The 17,490-nt window shown below is 37.9% G+C and overlaps 1 protein-coding gene across 2 annotated transcripts; it reads right to left on the bottom strand.

Annotated features, from left to right (window-relative positions):
• Window positions 1–282: 282 nt before the first annotated feature.
• On the bottom strand, window positions 283–16,490 carry LOC106026832 (zinc finger protein 14-like). 2 transcript variants are annotated; one of them, XM_063233576.1, is made up of 4 exons: window positions 16,352–16,490; window positions 7,244–7,370; window positions 6,988–7,048; window positions 283–5,512 (listed from the first exon to the last, which is right to left on the bottom strand). In XM_063233576.1, exon 4 carries the CDS (start codon window positions 5,217–5,219, stop codon window positions 3,813–3,815), a length of 1,407 nt encoding a protein of 468 aa, XP_063089646.1. In that variant the 5' UTR covers window positions 5,220–5,512; window positions 6,988–7,048; window positions 7,244–7,370; window positions 16,352–16,490; the 3' UTR covers window positions 283–3,812. The 2 variants fall into 2 exon arrangements, with proteins under 2 accessions (XP_063089646.1, XP_063089647.1); XM_063233577.1 differs by having other exon boundaries at window positions 7,244–7,367; window positions 16,352–16,474.
• Between the last annotated feature and the right edge of the window lie 1,000 nt (window positions 16,491–17,490).

Genomic DNA, 17,490 nt, shown 5'->3' with positions numbered 1-17,490 from the left:
GGTCATAGAAATACGATGTCTTTAACTCTTTGGGAAAGATACCCACAAAAGGAAGCACTACTCTGAATGGAATTACTACTTAGTGTTTTTAATATTTTATACACTGATTTTGCTACTGGTTAAAATACTTAAATTCCCACCAATGATGTTGAATGGTTCCTCTTTCCCTGCAGGCTCATAAACTTTCTTTTGAGTTTGTGGTGACATGTTTTGTCTAGAACGAGACAATGTTCCAATATGCATTTCTATGTTGGGCAAAAATGGTCAACAGGTTTTCAGATATTTATTGGCACTGTATTTATTCTGACAAGTGTGTATTCATTTCACTGTCTTGCTTGTCATTGTTGTTTTGGTTTTTTTAGATGGTAGATCTCATGGAATACCAAGCAAATTTTTTCCATTCTGTACGTTATTTCTTCATGCTTCTTTGTTGTTGTATTGCTTCCATGTTTGTACAGACATTTTAAAATTGTATATAAGCCTTTTACTTTGCTGTCATCCAATATTATTTTCTACCCCAAAACACCACCTTCAATATTGAGAAAACAGTTTTTAATATCCACACTCAGAACTTGAGATTCCTGGCTGATTCATGTTTGACTGTTTATATTTTGCTTGATACATATATGTGACTGCTGCACAAATATTACCTTGAAAAGTGTATTTTCTGAACAACCAAATCACAGTGATTTGCAATGTTATCTTTTAATCCTATCCTATGTTTATATTCTTGAGCTCAAATTGTTTCTTTCCTTAAATTTCAAATGCAGGTGTAGACAATTGTTTCATAATTTGCTGAGGCATCCAAATGAGCTGCCCCAACGTTAGCTTTAAACTCATGATCCTAACATCCCAGCCACTCCTGCTGCTATGACTAAAGATGATATATTTGCTTAGACCTGGATTCATAAATCGCTTGCCAGTCCAATTCTTTAAATATAAGGCAATCATAAATTGTATATTTTTGGTAATTTATATAAAATAGTATAATAGCAAGTACAAAAATGATAATTGTATCAAATGTGTTCAATACAAGAATCAACTGGTTAAAATGACACCTGACGTATGATGCTCATTACAATCAGTCCATAAACAAATGTGCTTCTCAAGTGATGGCTGGGATAAACTGTTAAAGTGGTCAAGTGAAAAAGGAAGACCGATATGTGATGATTACTATTAAAACAATTTTGATACTGGGGAGTAAACCTAGGAATTCAAAAGTGCTGGGCTACATCTGCAGAACTTGAAGATATATTTTGTGACAGGCTCTCACTAAGTTGAATAGGCTGGACTCAACTTTTTCCTTACCCACTTGAGTCTTCTGAGTTGCTAGGATTACAATCATGCATCAACAGGATCAGCACCTTTTATTTTCATGGTAAAGTAATGAGAAAGTGAATGTACTCAGCATAAATGTCATGTACTTTCAATAGTCTATTCCTAGTGTGAATAGTAATAAACACCACATATCTTCCTGATGGTGAGCAGACACATTTTGCAGGGAAGTTGGTCACATGATGTTGGGTATAAAAATTGACACTGTAAAGTATCTTTTGTCCATGAATTATATCAGATATTTCAGATACAAAACAGACATACTTTTAAAAGATATTACACAGCTGCTAATTTATGTGTGTAAACATAATTATGACTATGACAAGCTATACTCACTGGATTAGGGATACTTAATGAGTACTCATGTACATTTTCATAATACCATAGGTTTGTAACAACATATTGCCATCAGACTTGAGTATCTTTTGTACTCAAGAACACTGTATTAAACAATTTACAAATAACATCAATGCTTAAAAAAAAAAAGCAAAAACTGCACCCAGAGGATACCAACTGGGACTCACACACACACCACAACCCAGCGTATGTGTTGAAGGCAACTGGTACATGCTACAAGTATCAGGCAGTGGTCCTGATGAACAATGAGAAATGGCACTGTAGAAATTTGTCTCAAAGACTGGTAGGAGAAAAAATGATCTGAATTATAACTTCATCAATTCCTTTTTACCAAACTGACTGATACCTCACATGAGTTAGGTTTTCTTTCACATCATTAGCTCAGAGGATTAGGTTAAAAATAATGATTACCAAAGATACGAATCAGGGCATCAGGGAATAGAATACAGGCATTTGCCTTGTACAGTCAATAACAGCCATTCTCCCCAGTCCAACTGCACAGCAGACAGGACTTCCTTTCGAAATGTTGTTATAGATAAATCACATCATGGAGTGATGCTTTCTGGAAACGTTGCTGTAATGTCATAAATTTGTAGAAAAGTTATGGTTCTGCTGATCAGAAGCAGTCAGAAATTCACAGCAGCACAGTTTACTTTTGGTATGTGTGGTAGAAAAATTAACACCAAATTAAATTCACTGCAATACAAATACAAAAACAGAATGGCAAGAAAACATAAAAATGATTTAAAGGATGATACTGGCTTCAATAAAAAGACTCATGCAACATTATATACATGATATAATATACAATGAAATTAAGATACAAGGAGGTATCTTTTCACAACATGAAAGACATACCATTCACAAATTGTGTGAAAAGCACCTAAACTTTGCCAAAAACACATGTTCACAAGCCTCTATAAATATAAATCTTAATACAAAATGTGGGAACAAATTCAGCAACATCATGTTTTATACCAAACATGGAGGATATGAACCAATTTTTTTTTTCTCTTTTTGACACAGGGTCTTACTATGGAGTTCAGGTTGGTCTTGAACTCACTTTGTAGCCCAGGCTGGTCTCAAACTTGCAATGTCTTGCCTCAGCCTCCCAAGTGCTGGTATTAGGTTTGTGTCACCACACCCAGCTTGAACCAAACATTTTAAAACAAACATAGTGGCCATATCCCAACAATTAACAGAAAACAATATAAAAATTAAGTATTTTTAGTGGGCTATACCTCTCCATCTCAAAGACATACATTAACTATGTAGACACTAACCATACCTGAAAGTAAAAAAAACACTTCATTTCACTATGTTTAATTAAAAGACACGATGGATTAAACAGATACTCAAAATTACAAAATTGTATCAACTTGGTATTTCTACATTAAACCCTCCAGATAACCTGAATATGTATAAAATGACTTACTAAAACCACACAATGTAGGTACTGTAAGACAGCTCCACCTGAGATTTGTATTTTCTGAAACATCAGTGAAGAAAAATTGACATCAAATTTTTTGTATTAATTTCTTCAGGTCTCCATTGCATGATAAATTTTCACAGGGTTTTCAAAATAGGCTTATATATATATATATAAGCTTTCTCCCCAGTGAGACTTTTCATGTATTTAACAAATGTGTGGACTGGCATTTCCCCCATATTGCTTATCTACATAGGATTTCTGTTCAACAAATTCTTTTGTACATGTGAAAATCATGTATGCTGAATGTAGTTACACATTGCCTCTGTATGTAGGATTAATCCACACTCAGAGCTTTGTGTATTTTACATGCACTGTACCTGATGAATGCTTTCCAGTGTTGCATACATAAGGTATCTACTCAATATAAATTATTTCATTAATTTAACAACACCTGCATGTGGTGAAAGCTTTCCGACACTGCTTACACACATACCTTGTATGAGTTCTCAAATATCTTACATTTACTGTGCCTTGTGAAAGTTTTTCCACATTTCCCACATACTTGGGCTTTTTCACCAGTGTGAAATCTTTCATTTATTGGACAAGATCTCCATGTGGGGACTGTTTTCCCACATTATTTACATACATAGATTTTCTAACAGTGTAAGTTCATTCATGTACGTTACATTCACTGTACCTGGGAAGGCTTTCCCACACTGCTTACACACACAGGATTAACACCAGTGTGAACCTCTTCATGTATGTTACATTGACTCTGACTACTGAAAGCTTTCCCACATTGCTTACATACACAGGGTTTCTTCCCAGTGTGAATTCTTTCATGTATTTGACAATTTCCCTGTGTGGCAAAAGCTTTCCCACATTGCTTACATACATAGGGTTTCTCCCCAGTGTGAATTCGTTCATGTATCTGACAATATCTCTGTGTGGAGAAAGCTTTCCCACATTGCTTACATACATAGGGTTTCTCCCCAGTGTGAATTCTTTCATGTATTTGACAATTTCCACGCGTGGCAAAAGCTTTTCCACATTGCTTACATACATAGGGTTTTTCCCCAGTGTGAATTCGTTCATGTGCTTGAGAAGAAGACTTTTTGATGAAAGCTTTCCCACATTGCTTACATACATAGGGTTTCTCCCATTTGTGTGTTCCTTCATGTGTTTTATAGTCACTGTAACTCATGAAAGCTTTCCCACATTTCTTACATATATATGATTTCTCCCCAGTGTGAATTTTTTCATGTCTTTGACAATGAGCATTTCTGCTGAAAGCTTTCCCACATTGCTTACACACATAGGGCTTCTCCCCTGTGTGAGTTCTTTCATGTATTTTACAGTCACCAAGCCTACTGCAAGCTTTCCCACATTGCGTACACATATAGGGTTTCTCCCCTGTGTGAAGTGTTTCATGTATTTGACAAGATCTCTGTCTACTGAAAGTTTTCCCACATAGCTTACATACATAGGGTTTCTCCCCTGTGTGAGTTCTTTCATGTGTTTGACAATGAGTGTTTCTGCTGAAAGCTTTCCCACAATGCTTACAGGTATAGGGTTTCTCCCCTGTGTGTGTTTTTTCATGTGTTTTATATTTACTATAACTTATGAAAGCTTCCCTACATTGCTTACAGTGGTAGTGTTTCTCCCTAGTGTGAATTGTTTCATGTATTTTACAGTATTCCTGTGTGGTAAAAGCTTTCCCACATTGTTTACATGCATAGGATTTCTCGCCAGTGTGAGTTTTTTCATGTCTTCGACAAGAAGTGTTTCTGCTGAAATCTTTCCCACAATACTTACAGATACAGCATTTCTCCCGTGTGAGTCCTTTCATGTATTTTACAGCTACTGCGCCTACTGAAAGCTTTCCCACATTGCGTACATATATGGCGTTTCTCCCCAGTGTGAAGTCTTTCATGTATCTGACAAGATCTGTGTGTAGTGAAAGCTTGTCCACACTGATTACATACATAGGGCTTCTCCCCCTGAATTCTTTCATGTCTTCGACAATAAGTGTTTCTGATGAAAGCTTTCCCACACTGCTTACATAGATATTTTTCCCCTGTGTGACTTCTTTCATGTGTTTTATATTCACTGAACCTGCTGAAAGCTTTTCGACACTGCTTGCATACACAGCATTTCTCTCCAGGGTGAGTCTTTTCACATCCTTCACAATTACTGTGCCACTTGAAAGCTATCCCACTTTGCTTACATACATAGGGTTTCCCTGCAGTGTGATTTCTTTCATGGATCTGAACATCATTGGATGTGTGTGTTTCTTTCACATTCACATTAGCATCTGGAGTACAAAGGAATACTTCTTCATACTGAGTACAAGCTTTATCTTGATAGCACCTCTTTACCTCTTCATTTCTGTAAAGAAAATCATGGTATTAAAACGGGTCTCCATATTACTGTTTTACCGGAATTAAGTTCTGTTTGGATGCCTACTAAGGAATTTTGACAACTGGAGCTGGGGATTTAGCTCAGCAGCATAAGCACCTGCCTGGCAAGCAGGCAGTCGTGAGTTCGATCCCTGTATCGATAAATAAAATAAATTAAAAAAAAAAAGAAATTCTGACAATGAATTAACTGAACACCTTGCAAGATACATTCAAAAACAGCAATTCCCAAAAGAGTGGTTTTCATTTGGCAATGTTAAAGTTGGTATATTTGAAATATAGTATGTTTTTGTTCATTGTCAGATAATGGATACATACGTGTATAACATATTGATCATTTTGATACCATTTCCACCATCACTCTCTCCCTTCTCTCTTTATCCTGGTTGTCTTTCCCACCCCCAAAAAGTCAATTTTTCCTTTTGCTATCAACTCTCCTTTATTTTAGTCTCTAATTTATAATTATTGCCTCCTCATATATAAGAAACTATGTGACATCTCACATCTTGCATCTGAGTTATTTCACTTAACATTATGGGAAGAAGACCCATCTATTTCTTTTGTCAATGGACATGATATTACCTATCTTTTTTAGCTGACTATATAGCATACTTCCTATTTCTATTCAGTGCTGGGAATGAAATACAGATCTTAGCACAAAATCTCTAGCTTTTTATTTCTCATTTTGAGATTTTCATGAATTATTAAGATGTTCAGACAGAGCTGCAACTTGCAATTCTGAAGATTCTGTTTCTCAGAGTGCTGCATTTACAGGAATGTATGAGTACAAGGAACCTCTCAACAATTTTCCTTATCCATGCATTCAGTGATAAACATCTAAGTTGACTGAAGGGCCAACTTGTTTTAAATTGGCCTGCACTGCATATGGGGTATAAATGCAAGTGTATTAAATGAGTATTCTGACTCTGTTGAGAATATACACAGGAGACATATATCTTGACCAACTTTTAGAGATATCTGCATACCAGTTATCATAGTGATTGTATGTGGCATTCCACCAGCAAAGTTGGAGGGCATCTTGCGATAATACTAACTCACAATGGACTCAATTTTCTGGACAATGACTTGAAAAACATACTGAAACATTAGAATTCATTTGTACTTTGAACTCTGCCAAAAGGTTAGCAATTTTCAGATACCAAATGTGTTATACTGACATGCATACATAGATATCCAACAGATGGGTTGCTGTCAAAACTCAGTTTATGCTTTTCATATACATCTATATGCAATACCTAAATGCAATTTCATACATTTTTTGAATGAATTCTCACTTTTTGTGTACTCAACCTGTATACTTCTTTGGAGAATATTTGTGACATTAAATTGAACTCTGTCTTATTTTCTTGCTGGTCATGTTTCTGCTCATTGACTCTTGAGACTGACTCCTGAGAAACATTTTTTCTCCTTCTGAGTGCAAATTACCTTAGGTATCTCCAGTAATTTTTGCATGCTTTTTCAACTTCCTGGTTGTCCCCAGCGCTTCCTGAATTGTAGACACAAATTTAAGAACTCATTATAATAATACATAAAAATTAATAGATCTCAATTAGATTCATAATATAATGGAACCAAGTCAGAGCTATTCTTCAAAATGTTTTCACATTCTTTTTAAGGAAATAGCACTGATGACAAACAATATTTTCTGAGAGTGTAAATGAGAAAGAGATGTCATCATTACCTATAGTCACCATGTTCTTAAAGGTTTCTCCCATCACATCTCTGTAGAGCTTCTTTTGGGATGGATTCAGCAAAGTCCACTCCTCATTGGTGAAGTTCACAGCCACATCCTCAAAAGTCACTGCCTGCTGTAGGATCAGACATATATTTCTCAAAGGAAGGTTTAGATTTACAATCTAAGATGTCTTAAGTCCTCACATAAAATGCTGAATTGAGAGACAAGCATGGTGGTGCATATCTGTAATCCTAGCACTTACGGGGAATGCATTTTATAATTACATTTCAATTTAGTCTTCATAAAAGTTAACATGTAGAAACAGGTCAAATCTGTACAAACTGAGAATCACCAAAGATCTAAGACTTCCATAATAATATACATTCATAAATGGAAAGAATTAATGTACAAATGCTACAGCATCTTGTAAATACCATGTTGAAAAGACAGATAGAGGCAATGTTGAATTAATCACATATACAAGATGGTCCGAACATGAAAATAGATAGTACACAGTAAATTAGCCATTCATATGGCTTGGGAAAAACAGAAGAAATAAGGGTTTGGGGTTCTTTAGGAGAAAATAAAAAATTCTAAATGGACTAGGCTATTGACTATGTATATTATCAAATTAAGAAATCAAACAGTAAACATATTTTAGTAAAGTTGGCTATCTCTGAAATGGTAAATAGACAAATTGGAGGACTATTTGCAGTGGAACTAATAATAATTAATGAAGGGAGAAATATAGTAAAGAGGGAGATTTATGCGACAGGTAAGTGAAAAAAAAAAGAAAGGGTATAAGAACATAAAATGGAAATAAGGAGGAATAGAAGTACAGAAAGGAAAATAACAAATAAAAGGCACAGAGGAGTCAGGTCCTGCCAAGGAGATCAGGAAAAGACTCTGCATGAAGTGGAATCATGTCTTTTGGTGAGCCAGGCTCTGCCATGGGGATCAGGAAGAGACTTAGCAAGAAGATGAACCACACTTTCTCATGAGCCAGGTTCCGCCATGGGGATCGGGAAGCAATTCAGCAAGAAGATAAACCATGCCTTCCCATGAGCCAGGATCCACCATGGGGATCAGGAAGAGACTCAGCCAGAAGCAGAACCACACCTTCCTGTGAGCCAGGCACTGACATGGGGATCGGGAAGAGACTCAGTAAGAAGATTAACCATGCCTTTCCATGAGCCATGTGGTGTGCAGGCTGGGAACCCAGAAGAGCATCCCTCTCCCACGCTGGTAAGCAACTGGCTGACTCAGAGGACTCAGAGATGACAGCAACTGAGATAAAAGGAATAGCTTGATGCTTGCATTGTTTGATTGACTTTGCAGGTCTAGGGTAGGTAGCCTGCATTGTGGCAACTGACGGGAATTTCCTCCTGTCTTATTCTTGAAATCTAATGCTTTGTTCCATTTTGCTGTTTTGTTTTATTTATGTGTCTGGTAACCTGAGCAACTATACTGAAGATAACAGTATGCAGTATAGCAACCATTGTTATATCCCTATCACCTTGTTTTGAAAACCTATTACTATTGTTGATGTGTGTGCTGTTGTTCTCCATTTGTTTTTCTTGTTTTTTAAGTTTTCTTTGCTACCTGATTTTTCTGCTTTTTCCTTTTTCTCCTTAAAATTAAAAAAAAATTTTTTAAGCAGAGAGATGAAGCAAAGAAAGAATGAGAAAAAGAAACAAAAAGGAAACCAGAATATATTAGGGAGGCGAATGGTAAAGGAAGAGAATTGGTCAATGGAAGAAAATGAAGAAACACTGAATCCAGTGTGTTCCTACTTACTAGATCCCTAGCCTCAAAACTTGTAGTGGAGAATTTGGTGGGAAAGGCTTTTTTTCCTGTTGATCTATTGATTATTTCTCCTTATGTTAAAAGTGACAGGATTATTGACATTCTATAACTGATTCTGCAAAGTCTCTTTTGAGATATTTTAGAATTTGGGTTGGAAAAAAACAACAAAGAAAGGGCAGAGCAATTGCCAAACACAGTGAGGTAAATTATATCCTTCTAAAAGGCAATCTACCACTCCTCAGCAGAAGAAGAGACATAGAAGATGATAGACAAAATGAAGACATAAGTGAAGACAATTCAGACTAAGCAACTGAGGACATCACAAACATGATGAGTAGGATTTCTCCTCTGTACAAGTCCCACTGCTGATGGAAACTGTGGCAGGGAAAATCTTGGATAACATTAGTCTCACACAAGTCAACATAGAAACATACTCTTGTCAACCTAATTCCTCTCAGTGAACACACCCCAGGATGAAGACACAAGGTACAAACTATCACAGAGGGCAAAATGCATACTGTAACATGGACAGAGAAATGGACAAATACAGGGCATAGCCCATAATACTGAGCAAAAATTGATAGTAGCATAGGGGAAAGAACAAGAACATTGAGAGCCCAGGACACATGTGATACAGAAGTGGAGGCACAACACGCTGACCACCATTGATGATGACACTGAACATAATTTTAGAGATGGGAAAAGCAGACAACAAGTACATGGTTGTGTGCAGTGTGGACTCACTCCACACAGTATGCTGGTGAGCCAGTTCCTCTGCACTGTGAACAGGTTCATCGGCAAGCACAGCAAGAGGGAGCTCGCTGGAGAAGCCATGGGAAAGCCAAGAAGCCAAAAAGAATAACCTGAAACAAGGTCCAATATTTCTCAACAAGCATGACTGTTGTATCTGCTGAAATCCAAACCAGAATAAAGACACAATGGTGGAATTTAAATTGTGACACAGAGCAAATAGCAATATAATTTAATTTATATTAATTAATTAAATATATTAATTTAATATATTAAATATATTTATACTACTGAACAACCTGCTAAGCATTATGCTGTGATTTTACCTATCTATTGAATTATAATTCTTGAAGTTCACTGTAGTGTAATCTAAAAGTGAGACTAATATATTAAGTTCTTAAATCAGAGTTGAACAATTAGTTCAGTTTTGGTAACTCTGACCGCAGGAAAAGTCACGCATTTGGAACACTGCAAACAGGCATGAGATGGCCAGAGTATAAGACTTTTCACACTGAGCATAGTCTAGGAAAAGCAAATTTGATTTTGATATTTTATAAAACGTACTCTCAGAGAGTATTCATCTTTTCATTGATTACTTCAATCATTTGATTTACTTTTAATCTGTATGTCAGCATTCAATCCTCTTGAGTAAAAAAATGAAAGGAAAAGGAATAATGCTACACACTTGTTAACTAACTATCTTGGTGCATTAAGAAAAGGGATCATATTTTAAAGATTAGAATGGAAATTTAGCAAGAAACTTTACTGATATGAAACTAGCATCAAGCTGCAAATATCTTATAAAATTTCCTTGCAATTGAATCATAAGCAGCACATTTTCAGTCAGAGACACATAAGCTACCTCAATCAATATACATACGTAGATGGTTTTAGTGAGAAATTTACTGTCCATCCAAAATACCATTAGAAATCGCTAATTATAAAGGACTTAAAAATACTCATGTAACAGGTATTCCATACACTTTTGCTGTGTATAATACAAGAAAGAAAATATTTTTCCAAACTGTAGGTATTTACAAAAAATTCCATCAGGATATATGACATTTTCCTTCATTTATAAAGAATAAATTTGATATAGATTCTAACTTAAAAGTACTATAAATGGTAGGGAAAGGTTAGCTTTGCAGTTCCAATTTGTCCCTGCCCCCCACAAAAGATATAATACTGAACCACAGGCACACTGAGCATGCAGTTTAATGCTGACCTACAATATTCACTCATGTGTTTTTGACATAGTTCAGGCTGGCCTTGAACATACAAGGTAACCCAGGCTGGCTTTAAACTACTTATCCTCCTACAGCTGAAAGTCCTAGAATTTCACGTATGAAACACCAAGCCTAACCCTAACCAAAACCCAAATGTTTCACCTGATTATCAATGCAAACATAAAAAATTTTACATGTGAAGGGAGATAACATGGCTGAATAGAGGAGACTCATTCAGAGCTACTCAGAGGAATTCAACTAAAATATAGGTAACTGGCACAGAGGAGGGACATACATCTGGAAAATAAAATCAGTGTGACACAAGATTCCCTGATGATTGGCCAGTTTTCCTTCCCTTTCCCTTTCCTTTTTCTTTTTTCTTTCCTTTCTTTTTTCCCCTTTCCTTTTGTGCACCAGAGCACTCTGGAACCTCTCGGAACAAGATTAAAGACTACAGATTTGTGGAGGAAATGTAATAGCTAACCCTTCTAACCCAGTCAGAGAAGCACAGGAATAAACAGCCTTATACCTCAGACCATGCAGCCCAGGGCTATCACCACCTTCTGTGACAATACTGGGAAAGCTCTGGGTGATGACCTCACTGCACTGCAGCACCAAATGTCTGGGGGCAGAACCAAACAAATACCAACATCTCATACTTCATTAATTGAGAAGGTAGAATCTCGGTACAGAAACATATCTGGAATCTCCTATGCACAGAAGACATCCTTGAAGTACACATTCTTCCTAGAGAGGTTTTGATACTAGTGACATAGCTACCTACTACAAAAGCTTACATGTATCAACACAGAAAATAAAATAAAAATTTTTCAAATAGAAAATGACAAGACACAGAAGCAAGATGCAACCTCAGACCTCCCGCTCACACAGAACAAGCCCAGAAGACAATACAATGAAGACATACACATGCAATTTATGAAATGTTAGCAATCAAAATAAACAAACTAATCCATGAGGCTATAGAGGAAACCAGATAAGAAATAGTCCCTCAGGTTAAAAAAAAAAAAGCAATAATAATGAGGGAATTGCACAGGAATTCTAAGAGTAGAAATACATAAAAACACAGAGTAGAATAGAAAAGTGATAGAAACCTTGAATGATTCAGTATAGGAAAGAAATAGAATGCATGAAATGGATCCAAACAAATCAGGAAATTAAAAATTCCATTAAAATCTGACAAAACCACTGGAAAGAAACTGAAGACACACTTTCAGGCCTTGAAGACAGGATAAGGGCTAGAAACTGAAAGATCTTTTAAAAATAACAAGTGATCAGGTCTGGGGATATAGCTCAGTGGCATAAGCACCTGCCTGGCAAGTGCAAAGTCCTGAGTTCAATTCCCGGTACAAAAAAAAGTGATCTAAAAATAAAAGTTCAATAGCTGCAAGACAATGCAAAAAATGCAATATCTACATATCTACACACACACACACACACACACACACACACACACACACACACCCTGATAATTGTCCATGAAAAAGCAGGAATAAACACAAATGACATAAAATGGCTATTTGCAGAAAAAAAAACCAGAAAGTTTGTCATGCATAGGAAAAGAGCCTGACATACAGATAAATGAGGCACATACCATTCCAATTAACCATGACCAAAATAAATCTACAGCCAGATATGCAATAATCAAAATCCTAGAAATTCAGCACAAGAACAGAATATTAAAAGCTGTTAGAGATAAGAACAGATCATCTACAAAGGAAAACACATTAGAATCAAGGCAGAATTCTCAACACAAACCCTTACTACATCAGGAAGAGTTTGAAGTGAAATATTTCAAGTCCTCAAGGTAAACAACTTCCACCCAAGACAGATGTACCCTGCAAAACTATGTTTCAAAATTAATTGAGAAATAAGATACTTTCATGTAAAGAACAACTGAAGATACTGAAGACCACCAAACCTTCCCTGCAAAGAGTAATGAAAGGTAACTAGATAGGGATAAAAATGACTACAATTCCAAGAGCAATAACAAAAAGAAACTGCAGACAAGGTAAGCAGTTAAACAGAGGGGAAAATCAGGAAACTAACAGTAGTAAAATAACATGAAAAAGATAAACCACTACAAGTAAGTTATAACCAGCAATGTAAAGGGACTCAATTCACCAAAAGAAACAGACTGGCAAAAGGCATCAAGACCCAACAATATGCTGTATACAAGAAACACATTTAACTTAAGAAAGTCATAGACTGAAAGTAAAGGTTGGAAAACAATACTCTATGCAACAAGAACCCTCCCCCCATAAGTAGGGTAGCTATTCTGTTACAGACAATGTGAACTTTAAACTAAGAATGATCAAAAGAGATGAAGCTCACTACAAATTTGTTAGGGGAAAACTTCAAGACAGAGGGATAACAATCATAAGTATATATGCACCAAATACAGGGACACCCACCTATATATAGCGCCAGCCATTCCTTCAGCTCTTTAATGTCATGGAAATGGAACTGGGATTACATGAGTGGGCAAACTGGGATGGAGGCTAATGTTTACTCATGGTTAAAATGATTAGAAGAGTTCCCAAATCAGCATAATTAGAACTAGGAATGGAAGCGTCTTCTCTTCAGTCTTGCACATTCTTTAGGGCTTGTGTGTTTCTACTGCTCAGGTGTGTCTCTGATCAACTAAAATTTCTACCTTCTCCCCTTGTTATAATGATGCAAGCCAAACAGTATAATCAGATTGGGACACCGCTCAAGAATAACAATAATAATAACAACAACAATGAAACCATATCAAAGCGAACAAACAAAAATAAGAATCTAGAGTAACATTCCCTTTGTCAAATACTATTCAGATTGTTCTCTTGATTCAGTTGCTCTGGGGAACCTGGTTAACATAGCTCTCAAAAAAGGAAACAATCTGATGATTATTATGTTTTATGGAAGATTTTAGAAGAGTTAAAGTAAATACTTGAGTCAAAACTATCATGGTCACCCCAAAGGAAGTTCTATTTAAAAATGTGTTGAAAATGCACGGAATATGCCTGAACAAGTAACATTACTGCTAAACTCTGCATCCTTTAAACCTGCTCAACACACTTGCTTGATCTGGGTTTAGCAACACATATGCAACACAAAATCATAATAAAAAACCCTAAATATCTCATTCACTTTATGGAATACAGTGCACTGCAAATTACTGCTTCTTCACTATTAATGCCTGCTGCTGACAGAGTAGTGCTTCATTACTGTGGTCCACCATCACGAGCAAGTATTGTAACTTATTTCCCTAGTGTGCAAAAAGAATAAAATAAAAAGCTCAAAATAAGGTTTCCACTGAATAATTTTGCTTGTATCCTTCATTACTGGAGACTTATTAAGGGCTTAGGGCATGTTAAATGGATTACTGTTCAGTGGAGATAAATCACAGAATGTGTATTTCATATTGAAACAGGATCTTGCTCAGTTGTCCAGTCTGGGAGCTGAAACACTTCCTGTCTCAGTCTCCCCAGTGCTTGAGAGAAAAGGGATGAACAACCATGCTTCACTGATTTTTACTTTACCCAAGCACTGAAATATTGGCAAATCATAAGCAATAAAAAACCCCAAGCTTAGAATGGCATAACGGCACATACATGTAATCCCAATGCTCAATGAGGTTCAAAAACTATCAAAATATCACATCACTCTGCATAACTTACTAAGATATGATCTGAAAATGTAAAAACAAAAGTTACAAATTGAAATTTTGGAGAGCATAGCTCAGAGTAAATTTCCAGAATTCAGTTTCTCTACAAATACAAGCACTCATGAAAATCCATTTCCTGGGGGGAACCCTTTTCCTATCATCTACTTCAATGATAGTATCCACAAAATTTTTATCTACACCAAAGCCAGTTTGCTAATTTCTGGTTTTGAATGAAAAATGATTATATGGCTAGGTGTAGTGGCACATGCCTGTAATCCCAGCACTAGGGAGGCTCAGGCAGGAGGATTGCTGTGAGTTCAAGTTCAGCCTGAGTTATATAACTCAGTTCAAGGCAAGCCTGTACTACACAGTCAGATCCTGTCTCAAAAAAAAAAAAAAAAGATTACATCAATTGATCAGTACAAAAGACACTTATCTATTATTAAGTTCCATTCCTTTCTTCAGGTCTGTGACTTTTGGCTAACTCACACATGAAGCAAGCACACAATTATTCCTCCATCCTTACACTAAATATAATCAGACTTTCAGAGGAGATCTTCTATGTTTTAAGTCCTACTATTGGCTCCTTTCATCATGCCACTCTATTCCACATCCTTCCCGTTCTGCTTTGATCCACCCTCAGCAGAAAACTCTTCATGGCTAACCATTATATCCTGTGCAACTTCTATTTGGGGCTTCTTTCTGCTAACGCTCCTTCTGAAGTCTATGTTAGAGAGCAGTTTACTATTTAGACAATGTCTATGATCAGGCCAAACTCTATAGCCACTAATTCAGAATGACCCCCTATCCCTTTCACTCCTACCCATATCACATGTATATGTCGATGCAAATGCCCCAATTCAGGGATTTCTCAGCAACTTAGGCATCTACTTTGCAGGTGCACTTTCCCCTGCCCTTGCTATTAGATACTTTAACATCTGCTCCATTTTTCCAGAATGCTAAACTCTATGGCAGTTCTCACATAAATAATCTTAACTTCCAGAAGGGGAGTCACCTAAATAATTAAGAAAGAGTAACAATTTCCTTTGCATTGCTCTGTATGGAACACAGGAGGAGTTCACTGGGTGTTTGGTAAGTGCTCCACCACGGAGGCACATCCCCACACTATTTTCAGTTTTCAGGACCTTTGTCAACACCTATCATGAGTGTGGAAATGAGGACATACTGGATACTCGGGAGGTCACTATAAATATAAAAAAGCTGAAGTATCAGGAGTTGTGGCTATAAGGTCCTGCATCACAGATGCTTACAAATTTCAGGTCCTCCAGATCTGCTGCTGGCAGAAATGAGACTAGGCACCTAACTCACCACAGTTGCACCCAGCTCAAAAATCACATCTCAGACTCTGTCTCTCCCCCTATACCTTTCCTCTGCCCGGACTGGTAGAGGTGCTAAGGCAGCAGTAAGTATCCTGGACGACACTGTAACCTGGGGGTGTCACGGCGGGAACAGGGTTCACGGGACGGGGAACTAGCTTTGCCCTAGCAAGGAGCAAAAGGGATAGAGATGACTCATTGTCAGCCCAGGAGGGTCACAGGTTCTGAAGCTAAGCACAGAGGCTCCCAGCTACTCTAGGTGCTTCCTGTCACTAACTGGTTCCCCCCATTTCCACCCCATCTCAGGCCTCCCATCCCACAACTTCACCATTGCGTGGCTTGAGAGTCTCCCAGGTTCTTTCCTAAGCAGGCCACAGTGAAGTGAAGTCACAAAACGCAAGCTAGAAAGCAATCGCCTCTCAGTACAGTATTCAGGACACACAACAGACGCCATGACACTAGAAGAGACATCCTACCTTGGCGCACCTGATTGGACAATTCATATCGCCCGCCCCTTCATCACTGATTGGCTCCTGCTCTATAGCCTTCGCTCCGTGCCAAGTATAAAAATAGAAGCAAACCTCTACCTGCAAGAGTGAACGTCAAAGGAAAGATTGTAGCGTAAAAATTTAACTAGGCTGAGCCTTCGGTGTGCGGAGGAGGAGCTGCGCGGATCCGGAGAGCCTGCAGAGGCCCCTTCCTTTGTCTGGAGGAGGAGGGGTCCCGGGTTCCTGAGGCACCTCGGCCTGAGCCCAGCCGCGCCTTGCCGTCGGTGTGCGGAGGAGGAGCTGCGCGGATCCGGAGCCGCCTGCAGAGGTCCCTTCCTTTGTCTGGAGGAGGAGGGGTCCCGGGTTCCTGAGGCACCTCGGCCTGAGCCCAGCCGCGCATAGCCATCTGCGTGCAGAGGAGGAGCGGGGTAGATCCGGAGTGCCCGCAGGAGGCCCTTCCTTTGTCTGGAGGTTTGTGGATATCTCTGCAAGCAGGGAGGGATCACAGACTCCTGAGGCACTGCGGTCTGTGGTGAGTACCCTAACCCGGCTGCGATCCAAGAGCTGTGGATCTACCAAGGGGCAGGTGGGCGCACAGTGTCCCTGAGGCCCAGCTTGTCTGGAACCGCGGAGTTCTGAACAAGCAGAGAAGGGCCATTGGTTCTACAGGCCCAATGGCCTGGGGTAGAGTGGTGCCAGAGTCTCAGTAGCTGCAAACATAGAAGGGGATTTTCAACAGATCCTGAGGAGGCTTTCAAATAACACTTGAAACACAGAAATATAGGAAAATGACAAAACGAAAGACCAAATTACAACCTCAAACCTCCAGCCCATCTCAGGAAACCCTAGGAGAAGAGTATTTAGAAGAAAATATATCCCATCCTCCTCATATATTAGACACAATAGCTACTGAAGTTGACAAGCAACTCCAGGAAGCTTTAAAGAAATTCAAACTCGAAATAATTTCCCAGATAAAAGA

Source organism: Cavia porcellus, unplaced genomic scaffold (genome assembly GCF_034190915.1).
Source record: "Cavia porcellus strain 051 isolate PalLab524CR breed Dunkin Hartley unplaced genomic scaffold, mCavPor4.1 scaffold_23, whole genome shotgun sequence".
NCBI classification, from domain to species: Eukaryota; Metazoa; Chordata; class Mammalia; order Rodentia; family Caviidae; genus Cavia; species Cavia porcellus.
Note: the sequence above shows the minus strand (reverse complement) of the source record. Positions and strands in the feature narration are given on the sequence as shown.